The 19,897-nt window shown below is 36.2% G+C and overlaps 6 protein-coding genes across 6 annotated transcripts; 3 read left to right on the forward strand and 3 right to left on the reverse strand. All coding sequences in view use genetic code 12, as the record gives it.

Annotated features, from left to right (window-relative positions):
• Positions 1-2,730: 2,730 nt before the first annotated feature.
• Positions 2,731-3,924, reverse strand: YHB1 (Yhb1p; the record flags this gene model as incomplete). Its single annotated transcript, XM_067694494.1, has 1 exon — positions 2,731-3,924. The coding sequence occupies one exon, from the start codon at positions 3,922-3,924 to the stop codon at positions 2,731-2,733; it is 1,194 nt and encodes a 397-aa protein (XP_067546809.1).
• Positions 3,925-6,710: 2,786 nt separating this feature from the next.
• On the forward strand, positions 6,711-7,076 carry HSP12 (Hsp12p; the record flags this gene model as incomplete). Its single annotated transcript, XM_067694496.1, has 1 exon — positions 6,711-7,076. The coding sequence occupies one exon, from the start codon at positions 6,711-6,713 to the stop codon at positions 7,074-7,076; it is 366 nt and encodes a 121-aa protein (XP_067546810.1).
• Positions 7,077-7,374: 298 nt separating this feature from the next.
• On the forward strand, positions 7,375-8,433 carry I9W82_005331 (RNA-binding ATPase activator; the record flags this gene model as incomplete). Its single annotated transcript, XM_067694497.1, has 1 exon — positions 7,375-8,433. One exon carries the CDS (start codon positions 7,375-7,377, stop codon positions 8,431-8,433), a length of 1,059 nt encoding a protein of 352 aa, XP_067546811.1.
• Positions 8,434-8,480: 47 nt separating this feature from the next.
• Positions 8,481-9,629, reverse strand: I9W82_005332 (uncharacterized protein; the record flags this gene model as incomplete). Its single annotated transcript, XM_067694498.1, has 1 exon — positions 8,481-9,629. One exon carries the CDS (start codon positions 9,627-9,629, stop codon positions 8,481-8,483), a length of 1,149 nt encoding a protein of 382 aa, XP_067546812.1.
• Positions 9,630-11,285: 1,656 nt separating this feature from the next.
• Positions 11,286-14,192, forward strand: I9W82_005333 (uncharacterized protein; the record flags this gene model as incomplete). The annotated part of the gene is made up of 1 exon (XM_067694499.1): positions 11,286-14,192. The coding sequence occupies one exon, from the start codon at positions 11,286-11,288 to the stop codon at positions 14,190-14,192; it is 2,907 nt and encodes a 968-aa protein (XP_067546813.1).
• An 830-nt stretch (positions 14,193-15,022) lies between these two features.
• On the reverse strand, positions 15,023-16,585 carry ACH1 (acetyl-CoA hydrolase; the record flags this gene model as incomplete). The annotated part of the gene is made up of 1 exon (XM_067694500.1): positions 15,023-16,585. One exon carries the CDS (start codon positions 16,583-16,585, stop codon positions 15,023-15,025), a length of 1,563 nt encoding a protein of 520 aa, XP_067546814.1.
• Positions 16,586-19,897: the final 3,312 nt, after the last annotated feature.

A 19,897-nucleotide genomic window follows, 5' to 3' on the forward strand; every position in this document is an offset into this window, starting at 1 on the left:
AGTACATTGGTAAAGCGCTGTTCCTTCCCAATTGATTCCTGTGGTTAGTTGGTGTTTGGATGCAGGAACTCAATGATTTGGGTGGTGCATGGATGCAGTACCTCGAAGTTTTTCTGTAGTTAGGATGCACCACAATTCAATTTCTTTGCAGTAAGGATGTGATACGTTGTCAGTTTGTTGATGTTAGGATGTGCCCATTCCTAGTGAAAGGATGTGTAATCGTTGATGTTAGGATGCAGAATTGGTGCGTGGATGCGATATTCCGTGGTGTTAGGATGTGCGGCGCTTGCGGTAGGGGTGCGCTTTTTCTGCGGTACGGATGTGACGAATATTGGTGTGTGGATGTGGTCACTTTCTACTGCTGTTAGGATCTGAGGAAAGTACCGAGGTCTTATACTATCGTATGGGCTATATATGCTATTTAAGTTCATAAGCAGGCGGTACGCTTCAGTTCCCACTACTTCTGTGTTAACCCTCAGTCGTCGTGAGTAGTCGAGTGCTAATGAAGCTCATTTGCAGGGCTTAAGCAATTTCTTACCTAAGCTCTATCCTTTTGTGTTGGTCTGATTTTAATTTCCCGACGTTATGTACTGGCACCAGGCTCTTCAATTGTGAAATGAGGCTCCTAATCACTTGCCAGTGTTGTTGTATACTTTGTATGGGCACGTTATAGTATTCGAGCTCTACTGATATTCTGGAACCTCTACTTGCAGAAAGAAAACCTTATTGTATCATTCGAGAATGATCCTTGACGCTCGCTTGTTTCTCTTTATCGTCCATATTATCAACCGTATCCACCCCCACTGTGTTTCTAAGAAGCCACTGACTCGTCCAGCTTGCATTATGTGACTCATTGCTTTTCGCCAAAAGGTGACACCACGACCTCTTTTTCATATGAGGCTGACCCTGGCCCACCTCTGTTACTCTGCCTCTGGCCCCCTATTTGTTTGACACCAGTGCTATGTCCATTGCTTCCACGAGCTTAGTTGCAACCATCATTTCGAGCTCCCAAATGGCTGTTCCTTGTCCTTGAATCTCATGCGTTATGCTAGGGACATCTAGAGCTTCATATCGTCGAGTATCTTATAGCACTCTTGAAATGCTTCTTGGAAATAGTCAGTTGACGACTTGTTTGATACTTATCCTCTTGAATAACCATTTAGAATGGGAGTTGAAAGGTCTCATTCCGTTGTATCAGGAGGAAATGGAATTGCCACGTCTTTCTAGACTTACAAACGGACTCCAAGTATCAACGACAGAGGATCTTCATATTATTTGCTCCCTTTCTGTTCCTCAGCTGTCTAATTGTTTATCCATATCAACGGATCCATTAAAATCCTCAATAAACGATCATCTCCAGTACTCCTTCGCATAGGTGTTATATTTGTTGTCTTTTTATTTCATTTGCTTTGGTGGTGATTATGTGACTGATCTTAATTGATGTGGTGATTCCTCCTCCTTAAGATATAGAGCCATAGATCGAGAACCAGAACCTGTGATCTCTCTGACGCATTGAGATTCTATCCATTAGTGTAGATGTAATGGGTACTGTTGATGTGGTGATTCTATTTCCTTTGAGAAGAGTGAATGTGTTCAATTGCCACAAATGTGTTCTCAGCTGCCACAAATGTGAAGGTATTTTGTTATGCCAAAAAACTCACACTCATATAACAATGTCGTACTATCAACACACGACATTTTTGAGAACAAAAGCAATTTCTCTTTTTGTTCCAATCTTTTTGCAGCTAACAGTTATTGTTCCTTTTGGTACATACACAGGGCACCAGACTGGTCTTATCTGACTTGCCGGCATTCACTGCCACATCGGCATGCTTCATCAAGCTCATCCGCACCATCGTAACGCTCTTCCCGGAGTGGTTATGTGCATTTTTGGTGAGCATAACAAAACATGGTCGGATTTTTGACAAACACTCAAAAAAAGTGGATTCCAACCCTGGATCCACCATCAGACACGTTGAGAGCTGCATTTTGCGCTCCGTGCACCCCCAGAAGTCCAAAAAAAAAATTTTGGACGTCCTGATGACGGCGAAGCATAGTCAAAAAGTTTCTCGGTCGTAATCCCAATTAGGCAATAATTCGGATATAAGGTTGTATAGACGACTCTTTTGTAAGCTATTTTCTATGGTGCACACCTATATAGTGTCTTACAAAAATCCTTATGGGAAGGAAGTCGTGAGATGTTTAAACTATCATTTGATTCAGATTTTAACCCCTTGCTTTACCGAACTTGACTCTCATTTTTCCCTTTGCAATACCTAAGTAGCGGGGATGCTTTCGCCTCCTTCACTTGATTTGTTGTACTTTTCTCAGCACAGAATGGTGGGGATGAGCAGCTATTGCAAGCACAGATGTGGTGCCCAATTGGTGTAACGTCTCGTGAGGTTATTTAATCACGATCATCAGAACGGGTGCTGATTTTTTTCGAATCCAATCTGGTTGGAGAAAATGGTGAAAACATGAAGCAGTTCTCAAGCATTCATTTGACAGGCCCGACATATGCTCTTGCTCGAACTTGATGCAAGCTTTGGTTGTAACGTTTTCCCCGCGCAGCTCACTGCTAGAGCCGCCATCGGCAACCTTACTCATATAGAAATCAAAGCAATCATCACATCAACAATGTTATCATCATTAAACTATATACAAAGGAACATATCATCTCAGATAATAGGTAAATAAATAAAATTAACAATGTGGGACATCAGTCATATCTCATACATCCAATGGACCAAAGTATTCAAAATTAACTTCAATTCCCTTCTTAGTCAAGTACTCCTTAAACACCTTCATGAACCCTCTTGGACCTAACAAATACACTTCGTCTTTGCTTCCATCAATGAAATCCAAGTCCTCTAATGCTAATTTTCTATTGAAAGACTCAGCAATTGCATCAACCTTATCTCCATCTTGATTGGAGAAATACTCCACAATTGACAAGTTTTGTGGATAAGCTTCAATTTGCTTTTTTAAATAAGGACCAAAAGCACGATGATCTGCTGATCTATTTGCGTAGATAAGTTTAACTTTACGTCCTTGTGACAAAGCAGCTTGAGAAACTGAAACTAATGGAGTGATACCAATTCCTCCTGCTATCAAAACCAAGTCCTTCTCTTTAGGTTCCTCCTTGTAAATGAAATTACCATTTGGTGGTGCGACAGGTAAGATGTCACCAACTTTCAACTGCTCATGAACAAACGTTGATATCTTTCCACCATCTAACTTTCTAACAGAAATTCTAAATTCATTGTTCTCGGGCACTTGAGAAAGGGAATATTCTCTTGATTTTTCAAACTTTTCTCCAGGTAATTTCCAACGAATACAAACATATTGACCTGGTTTCGATGGAGGGATTTGACTGCCATCTTCAGGTGTGAAATAAACTGATTTCACATCAGAGCATTCATCGACAATTTTGGTAACCTTGAATGGCTTAAAACCTTGCCATGGTTCTTTCTTGTACACTTTAGCTTCCAAATCAATCAAAAGGGCAGCCAAGTTTCCATAAGCAATACTCCAAGCTTCAACAAATTCAGGAGTAGCAACATCCTTGGGTAAAATTTCCACCATTGTTTCAATCAAACATGTTCCAACAATAGGATAATGATGAGGTTCAACTTGTAAACCAACATGTTTGGAGACAATTTGCTGGACAAAAGCAGTCAATGGAGTCAAATCTTCAATGTTTTTTGCATAATTCAACAAAGCAAATGCCAAAATTTTTGGTTGACGCAACAACTTCTGATCAGTTTCGTTAAAAAAAGGTTTAACTTCATCATAGTTTGTCAACATTCTATTGTAGAATTTAGCAGTCAAAGTCTCACCTGCTTGTTCCAAGATGGGGACGGTGCTAAGAATAAGTTTGATTTGCTCTGGAGTCAAATCTTGTTGTTTGTAGGACTGAGTCATGTTTATGTTTTCGATTAAGTTGCGGTGACAGGTAGTAAATCTATCTTTTGGATGAAAGTATTAGACGCTACATTATAACTCATGGTTGGATCTTTTGAGTTCATTTAAATAGTGAAAGTTGAATATGCAAAATGAAAAAAAAAAAAAGTTTGTCGGATGCTTTTTTCCATAAAGTATTGTTACATTTAGAATGCACAAAAATTGAAAACAAAGTGGTAACTATATACGATTATAACCTTTCATGCATATGACTAAATCCCACTAGTAGTCATTTTGTTTCATTTAGTTTTCAAATGTTTAGTGACTGCGTTATAATGAGAGGAGCTTGCAAAAATAGGTCATAAGTTGCAGATGAGTCCTGACCTATAACACTGGAGAATTCAAGAATGTTGAACAGCAACTTCAAGTTTCACCCAATCTTTATCGATTTGGGATACACCTCATCTATGATACTCCTTCTATATCTAAAAAGTAGAAAATAATTAAGTAAAACCGAGAATCATATAATCAGGCCACTTTATTATAATAAAAGAAATAAGGGACAGAGTTCTAGTATTTCGGAAACGTGGATTGTTGTTTAAGTCCCCTAGACATCGCTTCTTACAGTCACAATGACCAAAGTTAGTTTTACAAAATGAAATAGAAAATTGGATCGTAAGCCACTAAATTTTCAGATGCCGGAAGTTTAATTTAGAGACACAATAAGTAACTTTTCCGAGCCAATGAAATTCAAGGCTTTTGTAATGGTAGATGTGCATGCATTTTTATTTGTTTTCACTTCCTATATGGAGCCTCAGAGCTTTCAATACTAGCTTTAAGGTTGGGTGGATGTTTTATAGTAGTGATGATGGAGGCAGTAAAAAAAGATCTGTTAAAATTTTTCCAGCTTGTATTCAATGTAGGGAGTCTGGAATTTTCTTACAGCCTCGTCAAACGGTGGACAAAAAAACGGGAGAATATTTGAAAATGGTTACATTGAATGACCTCACGAGGGGGAGTTTGTCTTTTGTTTGGAGCTGGACTCACATCCTTTCTCGGAGTCTTTTGTTTTGTGTATGTTTATGGAGAATAACGGGATTAACAATCGGTTAATGAATTAGCCCCTTTCGCATACTCCGTAGCTCGAGCTATCGTCTCACATTCTGCTCATTAGAAGTAGTAGTGTACCTTACCTTATTATAATTGATGAATCAAATGATCACTATTTTTAAGCATTTCCTTCCTTTCCTGCTTGCATTTGTTCATCAAAAAGTATTTTCCGCATATTAAAGTCCGAAACTACTCAATGAGGAAAAACCATGGAGACCTAAATCTTCCTTTTCTTGGCAAGTATTATGCTAGCAGTTTGGTTGATTAGTGCAATTCCAATTGCTAGCTTCTCATGACATGCGGGTTTAGGCTCAGCAACAATCTATAGTTTTGTTGTTTCATCAACTTGCTTCTCTTTAGAAGCGTATATTCCACAAGAGACTACTTCAATTTTGACTTGTCAAAAGCAAGTCAAGTGGTTGCTACTTGTTTAACATGAATTCGATATTAAGCTAACCACTCATTCATCGTCTTCTGTTGCAAATACAAATGGGTCTCTTATACCTCCTTTGGGATATTAACTTTGATAGTATGTCCTACTTTTCTCTTAGAATCATGTGTTTTGTACTATCGATACAGAAAGTATTATATCTAGTGTGAATGCCTATATGAGATCTCAATATTGTTGATGGTATCAGTGTAATGGTGTCAAATTGCCTTCAAATCAATGCAAAAAATTAGCTTACACTAGTAATTAGTTTTGCAATTTCTGAAATCCTATGGTTGAGAAGTACTACAAATAAGGTATCGTCTTTGTTAAAACAATATATTCATACAGAGACACCATCTTTCTTCTTCTTCCTCTTCTTAGGATTGGGTGGTTGGGTTACCTCCAAGTGTCGTATTACAAACTATCATTACGTAATCAATTATTTTATATGTGTGACTATATATGTAGTTTTGTGTAACCAGTTGTCATATTTTTTTAGCAATCAAAAGTAACTTTTATCTTTAAAAGGAGTTGTTATGCTTTGACAACTCTACCACTCTATATGTCTATTTCTGATAAGTTAGTAGGAAACTAGTCTCATAGGTAATAACCCTATGTATAAGATTACGTTGGAGATCCATATCTTTTTTGTTGTGGGGTTAAGGTAAGTTTTCTTAAATTAACGAAAGATAATGTAACTATTCGTATTCTTTCGAAAACAATCTTAAACGAAATTATCGCTTTAAATTTGGTCTAAGGGGGGGTAATAGCAATAGAAGCAGAAATTTAATGTGGTACTATACTATGTAGTGCTGTTGAGGTTTTAATTAGCAATACTTAAAAAGTAATAATGCAAAAACCTACTAACTCAATATCAATTGAGTTGAAAACTGTGGATAGATTTGAGTATTGGTGTGGTATCTTTGGGTATAGGTGTTATAGTCGTCTAATTACTAGAGTCAGGTGATGTCTACATATGCTACTACTACTACTACTACTATGTGCTATGCTATTCTATGGTTACATAAGTATTCTTTTGTATTGTTGGTTTCGTTTTGTTATTGTGTAAAATAGCAATCATAAAAAAAAAAAAAACACCACAGTCATACAAAATATATTATACAATACAATACAATACAATACACCCAATTTGACATTTAGTATAAATAGTCCTTCAATTGTCATTTTATTCGAGAAACTTACACTTGTACTCTTTTTTACTTCTTCTTTTATTCAAATACAACCAATTTATTCATATTAATTAATCATGTCAGACGCCGGTAGAAAGAACTTTTCAGACAAAGTTAGTGAAACTTTAACCCCAGAAAGTGAAAAATCCACTTTGGAAAAGGGAAAAGAAGCTGTTACCGACAAGGTTGATGAATTTGCTGGTAAGACTGTCCCAGACAACCAAAAGTCATTTGGTCAAACTGTTGCTGATGATGCTAAAAAGGGTTCAGATGATGCCAAGGCTGCTGTTCAAGATCAACAAGGTCCAACTTTAGCTGAAACTGCTCAAGAATACGTTGATGAAGCTAAGAAGCAAATCTCAAACGCTGCTGAATACGTTTCTGGTGTTGTTTCAGGTGCCACTGAAGGTGCCAAGACCGGTGGTGAAAGCACCAAGAAGTAAATCAGGAGGATATTACTTTACCTATCTTTGATGCTACTTTTTAATTCTTTTTGAATAGAGCTAGATTCAAACTACACACTTATATAGAATGTATAAATGACCCCTTCTTCTAATCATTATTGGAATTGAATCTTTATTGACTTATGTGACCACAGTTTAATGTCGCAAAATTGTAGTTTGCGTCACACAAACTCCTTTTCTCATCACAAAACAAAATGTGATGTATCGCATCCCATCTCATAAACCATTTCCTAAACCCTTCCTTTCCTTCTTACGACCTGACAACAAAACACAAGCAATGAGTGACAGAGAATCACAATCAGACTTCTTTTCCGACGATGAGACAGATGAGGAGCACCAAGTGTTTTTGAGATCAAAGGGAAAAAATTTGAACAATTTTAGGACCACAACTGAAGAAGAAGAAGAAGAAGAAGAAGAAGAAGAAGAAGAAGAAGAAGAAGAAGAAGATGATGATGATGAAGATGAAGGATCTGACTCTGACCAAGATGAAAATGAAAATAACATAATCAGCACACACCACACAGACAAAGGGAGCGACGAGGAATATGAAGATGACGATGAGGATCTACCTTTAGACCACAACGACGATTCTCTTTCCTCCAAATCTACCACCATCAACAAGAAGCTTAAAAAGCTTACTCCCAAAGAACTAGAAAAAGAACAAAAACGAATTAAAAAAACTGGTGTCTGTTACTTATCTAAAATTCCACCATATATGAAGCCAGCAAAATTACGGTCCGTATTGTCTCGATTTGGCTCAATTGATCGAATTTTCCTTAAACCAGAAGAAGCATCAATTTATCATAAACGAGTCAAGTATGGAGGAAACAAAAAGAAACGTTTTACTGAAGGTTGGATCGAATTTGTCAACAAAAAAGATGCAAAATTGTGTGCACAGACTTTAAATGGTAATAAATTGGGTGGGAAAAAGACATCTTATTATTACGATGATATAATAAATATCAAATACTTGTCTGGGTTTAAATGGATGGATCTTACTCAACAAATTGCTAAAGAAAATGAAGTTAGACAAGCTAAATTGGCTTTGGATTTATCACAACAAAACAAATTTAATAAAGCATTTGTTCATAATGTTGAACAGCTGAAGATGATTGAAGGAATTAAAAGAAAGAGAAGCCACAAAGACAAAGAAGTGGAACAGGATGGTGACAACAAATCCATTACTAGTAAAAGTTCCAAAGATGATTCCGACAAGTTGAGAAGACACTTTAAACAACGTAAAGTAACAAGCACAAGAAGTGACGCATCAACCGAGTTGAAGGAGAAATCTACACCAAATGACCGATTAACTAGCGTTTTATCTAAAGTTCTTTAAAAATACATCGTAGTTCATAAATATAGCTTTATATTAGTCCCTCACCTTCATTTTGTCCTGTACTGTTTTAAAAAGTCATATCGTCTTTGTAGATCCTCTTTACTCGAGCATTTCAACTCTTTCATTAGCAAATGACTATTTATAGCATCTTGGCGTGATATCAGCCGCAGATTTACAACCTTCATCAACTTCAGCCATTGCTCAGCCGTCCACCATGTCGTGTTATCAGCGCCAAGTTCAAATTCAGATGTACGATAATTATCGTATTCGTTTCCATTGTTCAACTCATGGATTAAGTCATCTTTGTTATATAGCGGAGTAGAGTTGCCCAAAGTGTCTTCATTAATTATTGGCGATACCTTGACATTTTGTTGATTCGATGCACTATCATCCCTTTGCATAGCAAGAGGAAAGTCAGGTTTTTCCGTCAGAGATGACACTCTGCCATTAGGTTCTAAAAATGATTCTAGAGGGACGTGAACAAAGTCTGGTTCGTCAGCTTCAAAGTCATACATTGGTCGTATGGGTTCCTCTCTAGCTCCAGCAGGTTTTGAATTCACAGGCAGAATATTATTTGATTCAACTGCTGTATGTACCACTTTGTCACTAGGCTTACCTCTTTTTATTGATTCCAAAGTTGTGTTTACCCTGTTCAAAATTGACTGCTTCAGCTCCTCATCGTTGCTTAACTTCGGTAGTGGTGTTTCTGTCGCTAGCCGTTTCTTCCTCTTGTCACCTTTCTTATCTATAATTGGCTTGGTCACTTTATACGAAACAGGTGAATGATCTACTGGACTGAGCTCAGCAGTGGGAGGTTTGAGTTTTGTAACTGGTGTGGGACTCTGGTTTCTCAATCGCTCCTTGTGTTTCTCACCAAGTGATACTGATTTATCAAATTTCAAACTAGGTGGAGATCTTATTGTCAATACATCAGGATTTTCAACATTTTTGTGAAAAGGAGAGCTCTTATCATTTCTACCCTCAGTCTCTCCTTCTCTTGTATGTTTTATGTCGTTTGTATTATTCGATGCAACTCCATCGTCGGGTCGGCTTGATCGAAACGATGTAAAAAGCCCACTAGCATGTTCCCTTCGTTTGATATTCAAAGTATTGAGCCGAACAGGTGTCTCCAATTCTGTATCGTCAAATTCCTCTTCTTCTATCTGTCGCGTGGAGGGGTAATTCTGGAAGGCCATAGCTTTTTGTAAGTTTGGTGAAAATAGTAAGTGTTTGTTTTCATTTCGATTGAAACCTTTTTTTCTTAACCACTTTATGAGGGGTGCTGCTACCATAAAATTTTGCACCTAACAGTTGTTCCTCCTTGTTGCATACACAGGACAAAGGACTGGTCTTATCTGACTTGCAGGCATCCACTGCCACATCTGCATGCTTTACCAAGCTCATCCACACCATCGTTGCGCTCTTCCCGGAGTGGTTATGCGCATTTTATGTGTGCATAACAAAACATGGTCGGATTTTTGAGATACATTCAAAACAAGTGGATTCCAACCCTGGAGCCACCGTTCGACACGTTGATAGCTGCATTTTGCGCTCCGTGCACCGCCAGAAGTCCAAAAAAAATTTTTTGGACGTCCCTAGAAGGGCGGAAGCATGCCAAAAATTTTCTCGGACTTATATGTCCGACGCACGTGACTGTAATATGGTATAGCTTTTTGGAAGCATTTCCAGTAGACAGTATATAAGTGAGCCGTATATACATTATTAATGTTTGAACAGATTGACAATCTTTGTATAGCACTTTTACTTACAATGCAGTGTACAGTGATCGATTCATTTTATACGCGTTGCAAGTCTAGGTCTACATTTTTGCACCAAAACTACACAAATATATTAGTTACGTGTAAAATATGCAGATGATACTCTATTCAGAGAGGTTAGGTCTCTAATCACTCAAAACATATTTAGGGAACATCTCTCAACTAACTCTCTTGCCTACAGGTTGTTGGTTCTGACTTCAGCACTTGGAACTTGGTTATCTTCTGATGATTCACACCAAAATACCGCATTCAACCGTGTGAATTTGTGACCGTAATATTTACAAACCAGGTTATTTTGCTGACCTCTTTCCTGGACCGATGGTAATAATCTATGATAAAGCTGCAGTAATACAACTTTTTGAAAATAACTCTAGAGATGTGAGTTCGTTGTTACATACAGCTATACAAGTTGTGATATAACTACAATATGGTGGTAAAAAACATTTTGGTGAACTCTGTTCTCTTGGTGGAAAAAGAACATAAGTTCTCTCCATACAACTTCATCATCTAAACAAGTACTCAAACTTTGCCATAAAAGACATCAGCTTTCATCATCATAGCTTACCTCACTCGTTACTTGGAACTTCATATTCCAGATGCCACAATTCTTGTCAACTGCAGAATTATTTACACTAACTACTTGTTTACAACCCACTTAAAACACTGAATATCGAAGCCATCCATCTAAATCAGTGTCCAATCTCATACGATACCGTAACTATATGTTACAGTATGCTTCATAACAGATTCGTTTCCCGATTTGGTGCATGATCTATAATTAAGATTGTGTTGCAAAAAGATATCTAGATACAAGAACAACTAGAACAATCAGAGATACGATACAATGTATGTATGTTTATAGCTATGTAGTCTATTGGAGTAATACAAGGAGAACAGAACCAAACATCAATCACTAATACATTTCATCTTAATTGTTTTCTGTTCAATTTTTTTGATATGCTCAATACCATAAAACCCCTCAAAAAAATGAATATCCACAAAAACAAAACCCCATAACTTGTTTCCCCTTTCTTTCTTTCTTTCTTTCTTCATCTACCCTTATTCCCAAGTAACATGCTGTTGTACGCCAAATACTACTTAAAACAACAACCACCGCGTGCCATCGCCTCCAATTCAATGTTGGAAAACTTCGATAACGTCACTGATGAAGAAGCCAACTTGATGAGGATGTACAACCTAGCTCAACACCTGAATATGGGCAAAAGAATTATGTTACCAACCAAGAGACCAATCACCATCATAGAGTCAAGCAAAAATGCAAGAGAACGCACCTATCCTCTTGCTTCAATCCCAAAACCAATGACTTTGTTGGAAAGAGCTGCAAACAGAAAAACCACAAATGCAGCAAAGAACTCCATTTACAATCTCATCCAGGAATTTGAACAATTGACTTTGACAACTTGTGAAGACATGCAAGTTAAACCCACCATCCGGGTATTAGTTGAAGATGAAAATGCACGTTTAAAAAGAAGATGGGAGAAGCTGCGTATTGATGACAGATTCCCTAATTTTGAATCGAAATTGGCTGCTATTAATTATGAACATGAAAGAGCGGAAATTGACCGCATGAACAGTCTTATACAACAATTTGAACAATTGAATGTGAAAAGTATTGAAGCTATTGACTCCATCGATAGTTTTACCCATGAATTTGAAAAATTGAATTTGAAAAGTGTTGAAGTTGAAGATGAAGTTGAAGATGAGGAAGTTGAAGATGAGGAAGTTGAAGATAAGAATGTTGAACAAGTTAAAGTTGAAGTCAAAAAAGTTGAAGTTGAACAAGTGAAAGTTGAAGAAGTGAAAGTTGAAAAAGTTAAAGTTGGACAAGTGAAAGTTGATGACGTTAAAATTGAACACGATGAAGATGAGCAAGTTAAAGATGAAGTTGAAGAAGTTGAAATTGAACAAGTTGAAACCAAGCAAATCAAAGTTGAACAAGTTGACACGAAAGCTGAAGTAAATCAAGTTGAAGAAAAGAAAGTTGACGGCAATAAAGATGAAGGTAATCAATTTGAAGGCAAACAAGTTGAGAACATCAAGGTTGAAGACAAGAAAGTTGTGAACAATTGTGTGAAGGTGTTGGATCAAGGAACGAAATTAAAGAACCAGCATACCGTTGATAAGTTATCAAATGTTAAAACAAGATTGGATACCGGAATTAATAAAGAACTGAATAAAGCAACAAATAGTGAAGTGAAAGTGGATGCTAAAACTGTTGTCAAAAAGGAAGTCGTGAAGTTGAAATCAATTGGTGATTCTCTGTTGGAAAAATTATCTCTACCACATAACAACCAGAAGGAAAAAGAAACAAAAGATGAAGATGTTGAGAAGGATGAAGAAGTCAGTGTGAACCAGTGTGAAGCTGTCCCTAATGCTATCAGAATTGAAGATGAAACTTACTTGAATAAACCAAAAGGAAAAGAAAATACAAAATGGAATCAAAAGTGGATCAAATTTGTCACGTTGAAAAAACAGAAACCAAAATCAGGTGAAGTTGATGAGTCAGTTGGAAAGAAGAAGTCCTCTTTCAAGGGAAAGTTAAAGCATTTGTTCCAGAGAAAACGTAAATGGGTCCCATTTGAAACAACGGGAGAAGTGGAGGTGTTATTTGATGCTGATGATTACAAAGATGAAGGAGATACAAAATTGGAAAACAATGTCAACACTGGAAATGATTCCATCCGCAATGAAGGCTCAAGCAATAATCTGAACACTGAAAACGATACCACAGTCAATGAAGTTGATGTAAGTGCTGTCAACAATAATGATCAAGAAAATAACACTGCCTTAGATGCACATGAACCAGAAGGACAACAACCCGAATTGACAAGGTTAGATGCGGTAATGGAACCGCCAGCTACTGATACTCCACCATTGAACCCAGAAGATGCAGATGTTGTTACTAAAGTTGGATTAAAGAAGACAGTCAAAGTGATGAGAGTTTTGAAGAAGTTGATTAAGCCTTTCAAAAAGCGCACTCGGGAAGCTGATGCACCTGATCCTATTGTTGATACACCAAAAGCGAGTTGTGGAGCTGAAGAGTCAGAAGCTCTGGTGGATGTTTCCAAACGCAAGCGCCAAAAGAAGAAACACAGAAAAAGACGGTCGTCATCAAAGAGAAAGAAGATTGAACTGACCGAGCCTGCAAGTGATACAAATAAAGCTACTGAAGATGTTGCTGGTGCTGGATGTGATTTACCTAAAGAAGCAGAGGTTGAAGGTACCGGAGCAGCCCCATTGGTTTTGAAACCCATTATTAAAGTTCGAAATGACTCTGCAGATGGTGTCGCTGGCGCTAAAAGGAAAGTAAAACTGAAACACTTGCGTAAAGCTTTGGAAGTTGTTAAAGCTAGTTTTAAGAAAACTTTCCGTCGAAAAACAAGCAAAGTCAGATTTGCCGACACCAATGAGTGTTTCATAGTTGAACGTTATGATCACAAGAGGTTAGAAGAACCAGTACCTCAGTTGTTAGAAAATGAAGGTGATATATCAGGAAGAGAAGAAGGTGATGCTACTGAAGATGCCCAGCTGTTGCAAAGATGTGTTAGTCGCCCACCGACGGGATATAATTCGACCCCAAGTTTGATAAATGATGAGCAAAATGGTCCAAGAAGTGATGCTACACCCACTGAAGAAGCCGAAGAAGAGGATATTGAAAACCTTGCCTGTTATCTACCACCATCTACCGATGGAAAGTTGGATATTGATCCTGAAACCTGCCAATTCTTTGGCCTGCGTGGTTTCACCAACGATCATTACAAACCAAGAAAGATCAGGACCAACTATTCGAGATGGAGTATACATCGACTTGCTCATGAGAAAATGAAAAGTGAGCAGATTGCTGCAGCGCAAGCCACAGGTCGTTGGGTTCAAAATCCCAGAGGGAATTGGATCTATGAGGACTCGACAAAGTGGTGGTTGAATGGAGGCATTCTTGATTATAGAACATTTTGGCAATAATGGATTATGACAATGGAGAAAAGCGGAGTTAGATCTAGTTGTTCAGAGCAAACCAACAAGAGAGCGAATTATAGTTGACGGGGAATAGATGACGATAGAAAAATCGCTCAGGTGTCTCCTGGTCTGAGGTTATCATAAATAGAGCGCTGCATTTAATGTAGTGTTGATTATTTCCTCATTAAAGACTATTCGAGGGGACATTTGAATAGAATTTCCTTTCTGATCCTTGAACCAGTTCAATATATGCTTATATGAAGCTGGATTTGAATCCTGGAAGAAGAAGAAGACTTTATCTTCTGAATACAGTTGGCAAGTCTAACTATGAGAAAATACATTGTTGACATATGTTTTATTTGAGAGTTTGTTGAAATTTGAACCGGTTTGAGAAGAGATGTTGAAGAGGTTGTTCCATTGAAAGTACGAGTTGAAGAGGTTGTTCAATTATGAAGTGTTACTTCATGCTGCTGAACGTTGAAATGTCAGTTAATTGTTAAAAAGATATTTGGTGGAGTGGTGCCCGTCAGTATTTTATTTCAATTGTATGCTATATTTATCTTGTTGTATTTAAATCCAGATCCTTACCCCCCTCTCACTTGACGCAACTATCGTTCTTTCTACTCTCTGTCTTTTTGGTTTTCATGGTGGATGCAATTTCCAACAAGATCGATACTTAGATTTGAGAAATTAAGCTGGTTCATCCAGAGCATTGCTGTCACCACCTTTACACTCCCGCTCTAGAATATGTACTATTCAATTGAAAATAAAAAAAAATATAAATCTATAACAAATGAACCTATAAACAGCGCTTTCTCCCAACTCTATCTTTAATTCTACCATGAATCTAACTTCATAGTTCCATTATCTTGGAAATTCAAATGCATCTTAAAGACATCTCTCAATGAATGTGGTTCATGTAAAGTCTTCTTCTTTGTACACTCAAAAATTGCTCTATCGAGATAATCTTGCAATTGAGCTTTATAATCCGGATGAGCACATTTATCAATGATGACTTTAGCTCTTTGTTTTGGTGCTAATCCTCTCAAATCAGCCAATCCTTGTTCTGTTACAATCACATCCAAATCGTGTTCAGTTTGATCAACGTGAGTGGCCATTGGAACAATACATGAGACACCAGTTGGGTCAATCTTGGAAGGTCTGGCTGATGGAGTATGCATGATGGATAATTTAGCATTTCTCAAGAAATCAGCTGAACCACCCAACCCATTCAACATTCTTGATCCCATAACATTGGTTGAGTTTGCGTGACCATAGATATCAACTTCAACTGGAGTGTTCATGGCAATAACACCCAATCTTCTAATAATTTCTGGTGAGTTGGAAACAGCTTGTGATCGAAGACACAATTTCTTGGTATAAGTATCCCAATGTTGGTAAAATTTTTCAAAACCAGCTTCAGTCAATCTAATTGAAGTAGCAGTGGCATAATCTAAAGAGCCACTTTCAAAGAAATCTAGGAAAGAATCTTGTAAAACTTCGGTCCATACAGTCAAATTCTTGAAATTTGATGATGCTAAACCTTCAACCACAGCATTAGCAATGTTTCCAATACCTGATTGTAATGGGTGCAAGTTTTCTGGTAATCTACCTTGTTTAACTTCATGTTCTAAAAATTCAACTAAATGGTTGGCAATGGCTCTAGATTGTTCATCACTGGCTGTGTTTGGTGGAACCTTGTCACCAGAGGTACTTTCAACAATGGCAACAACTTTACTAGGATCAACAGGAATAGAATTGAGACCAACCTTGTAGTCAGCAGATGTGTGAGGATATGGTTGTCTAAATGGAGGATTAACTGGCATATCGATATCGTGAATACCTTCGAATGATGGAGTCTTGGTATTGACTTCAATGATGATTTTATCGGAAACAGAAATCATTTCAGGTGAAGCACCAACAGCTGGACCAGGAACAATTGAACCATCCTCTTTAATAGCAGTGGCTTCAATAATGGTGATGTCCAAATTAGAACCATTGGGTTTATCCTTGGTGTAGAAACCATAAGTTAAGTCTTGAGGAAACATTGACAAGTGTTTATCAAAGAATTGGGTTCTACCGTCGTTAATTGCAGCAGCAATTGGTTTACCAACTTGATGAGGAGCTCTAGATAAAAGCATATTATTTTCAGCCCATCTATTTTCTTCTGGACCAGCACTAGCACCAACAAATAAATTGAAACCTAATTGGCCTTGTAAGTTGTTTTTTTCAACGTGATCAGCCAATACTGTTGGGATAACTTTGGGAGCACCAACACCAGTGAAACCAGACCAACCAAGATATTGACCATTCTTGAAGAGATCAATACATTCTTGACCAGTTCTTAATTTCTTGAGATATGGAGCATATCTAACTCTTTGTTTTAATATTGATGACATATTGTAAGTTTGGTTTGGTTGCTAAAAATATTTTAAAAATTTAATGCAATGTGATGTGTGTGATATTTATGCGAGGAAAAAAAATGTAGGGGACACTCTGTAGGATGAATATTTAGTATTTATATGAGGTAGATTGAGTATATATATGTATGTCCTCGGATGTTTTGGTTTAGTTAGTTGGTTAGTTTATATCTATTCAATTGAGGAGTAAAAATTTAAATTTTTTTTGGGATTCAATTGATCTGTTGTGTGTTGTGTCGTATAGATTGATTTTTGTTGTGTATTTTCCTTTTTTTTTTCTGTTGATAAAAAAATTGAGGGGAACGGATTAAATAATTTTTTCTTCTGTTTTATGTATGGCTTTAGTTAGTTAGTTAGTTATTATTTAGTTTCAGAAAGAAAACTATGTTACTTTTCAGTTGATATTGGAGATATCTATAAGAAAGAGAAGAAGAAGAAGAAGAAAAAGAGTTCTATTAGTAGAATAGGAGAAGGGAAATTTGGGGTTGTATTTATATGACAGATGCAGTCGTTAGCAACAATCTAGTTAGTGTTAATGTTTGTGAAATCCGGATACTTCTTGTTCACTTTGTATCCGTTGTTTAATATATGTATGTGTCGTTTATATTTTATTTTATATTTTTTTATTTTTATTTTATTTTTATTTTTTTTGTTGTGCGTGTGTGCATATAAATAAAATTAAATTTATATAAGTTATATATATTAATTTTTATTATTTTTTGTTGGTGTATCACAATATACAGTACATTTCGTTGCAAAAAAAAACACACACACACACACATGGACAACAAGAAGAACATATATATACACAAGGACCAAGTCACTATGCTATCTACTACTAGTCCTAAAAAGGAGCATACGTTTTACTATCTACTTGAAAGATTACACCTCTTAACGTTTCAGTAAACAATTGACATTATCTTTTAGTTTTTTATTTTTTTTTTGTGGAACCAATAGTAACAGCTGCTTTCTTGTTTCCAGTTAAGAGAACAACCGAAGGCTTTAAAGAGTCAGAGAGATACTGTTTTATAACCGACAATTCACAACTAAACTAGGGTATGAGTGCTTATTTTGAAACAAATTGAGTAATTGCGTGATACACTCTACTGTATATACACACATATACACATGTATATGTGTACCCCAGAATATGAATACTATGTATGCAACTGGTGACCCCCCGGGAAAAGTAAAACAACAACTTAGAGAAAACACAGGTCCGTAGTATCCAGAGTTGTTGGTATCTTTTTGATACTTTGTAAACTGTTATACTGCATATAAGCATATACACATCTCTCTTTTCCTCACTTCCGAGGATACACAAAACCAAAGAAACGAATTGCTCTCGGTAATTACACAAACTACAAAGTTAGTCTTATTTCCAATTGATTAGTGGTACACTACCCAATTTTTGCATATCTCTCTTTCTCTCACCCAACAAGCACACAAAATAGCTATACTCCGAATGAACTTAGTTGGGTCGTATTCACAGCTACAAAGCATATTAATCGAAGAAAAAGAGAGAGGGTAGATAGAAATGCCCCCTTTTTATTCACTCTGTATAGGCCAGAAGAGGTTTATAAGTCAAAAGTTTACGTATTATTTTTCTTTTTTTTAGTTTAAAAATCTAATATTATCTTTCAAAATACAACGTTCCATTGCCCCTCATTTCAAAAGAACCAACAAAATTTACTGAACCCCTCCTTTTCTCCAAAATCTTTAAAATCTAACTACCTTATAATACCAGTTCAGTTTTATTAGCCACAGCCAGTACATTTTAAAGTGTATTTCCGTAGATATATTATAACTACCAAAGTTAAAAAAAAAAAAGATAAATCAGTTTTGCTAGAGGAGATATTCAACCAATAGAATAAAGAGAAATTGTTTTTATCTTTGCACAATGATTGGCCTAACTTTTGACATGGACCAAAATGTAAATTACTACACTTCATAATCTACATTACTTCATTAGCACACTTATCTCATCCAATCAAAAAAGTCTGGAGTAAATTCTGGGGGAATCGTCGTGTCTTTTCGTTTTACTTTTCTATTGTTAGCTTTTAGTGTTATTATTGATCGGTATACCCCGGATGCAAAAAAAAAAAAAAAAAACAACCCATAATACATTAGCAAATGCACAATGACAACTTAGTATAAACTCAGACCATACCACTTTCCCCTACTGTAACCAATACAATACAGCCTAGGATATACAAATAAACTTACACAAAATAAATACCTACCGAAACTCCGAAACATTTATAAACCACTCACATACATACATAAATTGTACCTAACTATAGAAGCGTATTTTTTTTTATTTGGCAAACACTTACATGTATCACGAGATCACGCATATTGCATTCTTTCATACACACACCCCCTTTTTTCTTCTTTTTCTCTCTTTACTCTTTCATAAAATATCATTCGATTTACGTATGTACATTGTAATGTATGTCTCTTGAATTTAAGAGAACAAAAATATGCAGAATGTACCAATAAAAATATACAAAGGATATATGCTCATTAGTTATTTCGTATTACAAGTCAAAACTGTCAACTGCCAAAACTAGTGGACAAGAAAAAGCTTGTTTCTCTTTCGACAATTGTTGTAGTTTATTTGACTGGTGTTTCTTTTTTTTAAAGCTTTATAACTTACCGTTGATTTAGAGTATTAAGAAAAAGGACAAGCTGTAACTTTATTAGTTGTAACTGTAGAGACTATTGTTTATTTTTATTTTAGTCCTCTCGGAGTTTTTTTCATATTTCATATTTTTCTTAGCCCCAATACAAAAAGAATATATATACATATACATATACGTATTAAACCTAATTTTAAAGTATGATGTATACATACGTTTTATTCTAATTTTTGTGTTGTTTCGGAGTTTTTTTTTGAAAATAAAAAGAAAAAGAAAAAAATTAGAAAAAAAAAAAAAGAAATTTTCAGAAGTTTGTTAAGTTTATTTTATTTTCCTTGGAGTTTTAAAAATACTTGATTCAATACCAAAAAAACTCTGACAATAGTAAAACTTTTGATCTGTAACTACTTATTCAAATCCATCGTCAATTCAATTGGTCTTCTTTGTGAGTATTAACAACAAATGCAAAATGTAAACAACCAGTTGCATCTCATTTTTTTTTTTTGTATAATGTTCGTAAACTGTGAAGAACAAAAAAGGAGGCAAAGCCAAGCTAGAATATAGCCAATCAATCAATTCGTCTCTCTCTCTCTCTTTCTTTCTCTATACCTGTTTGTGTCTGTATTGGATTATTCAATATTAGATATCT

This window comes from Candida metapsilosis (assembly GCF_017655625.1).
Source record: "Candida metapsilosis strain BP57 chromosome Unknown scaffold7, whole genome shotgun sequence".
Lineage (NCBI taxonomy): Eukaryota > Fungi > Ascomycota > Pichiomycetes > Serinales > Debaryomycetaceae > Lodderomyces > Lodderomyces metapsilosis.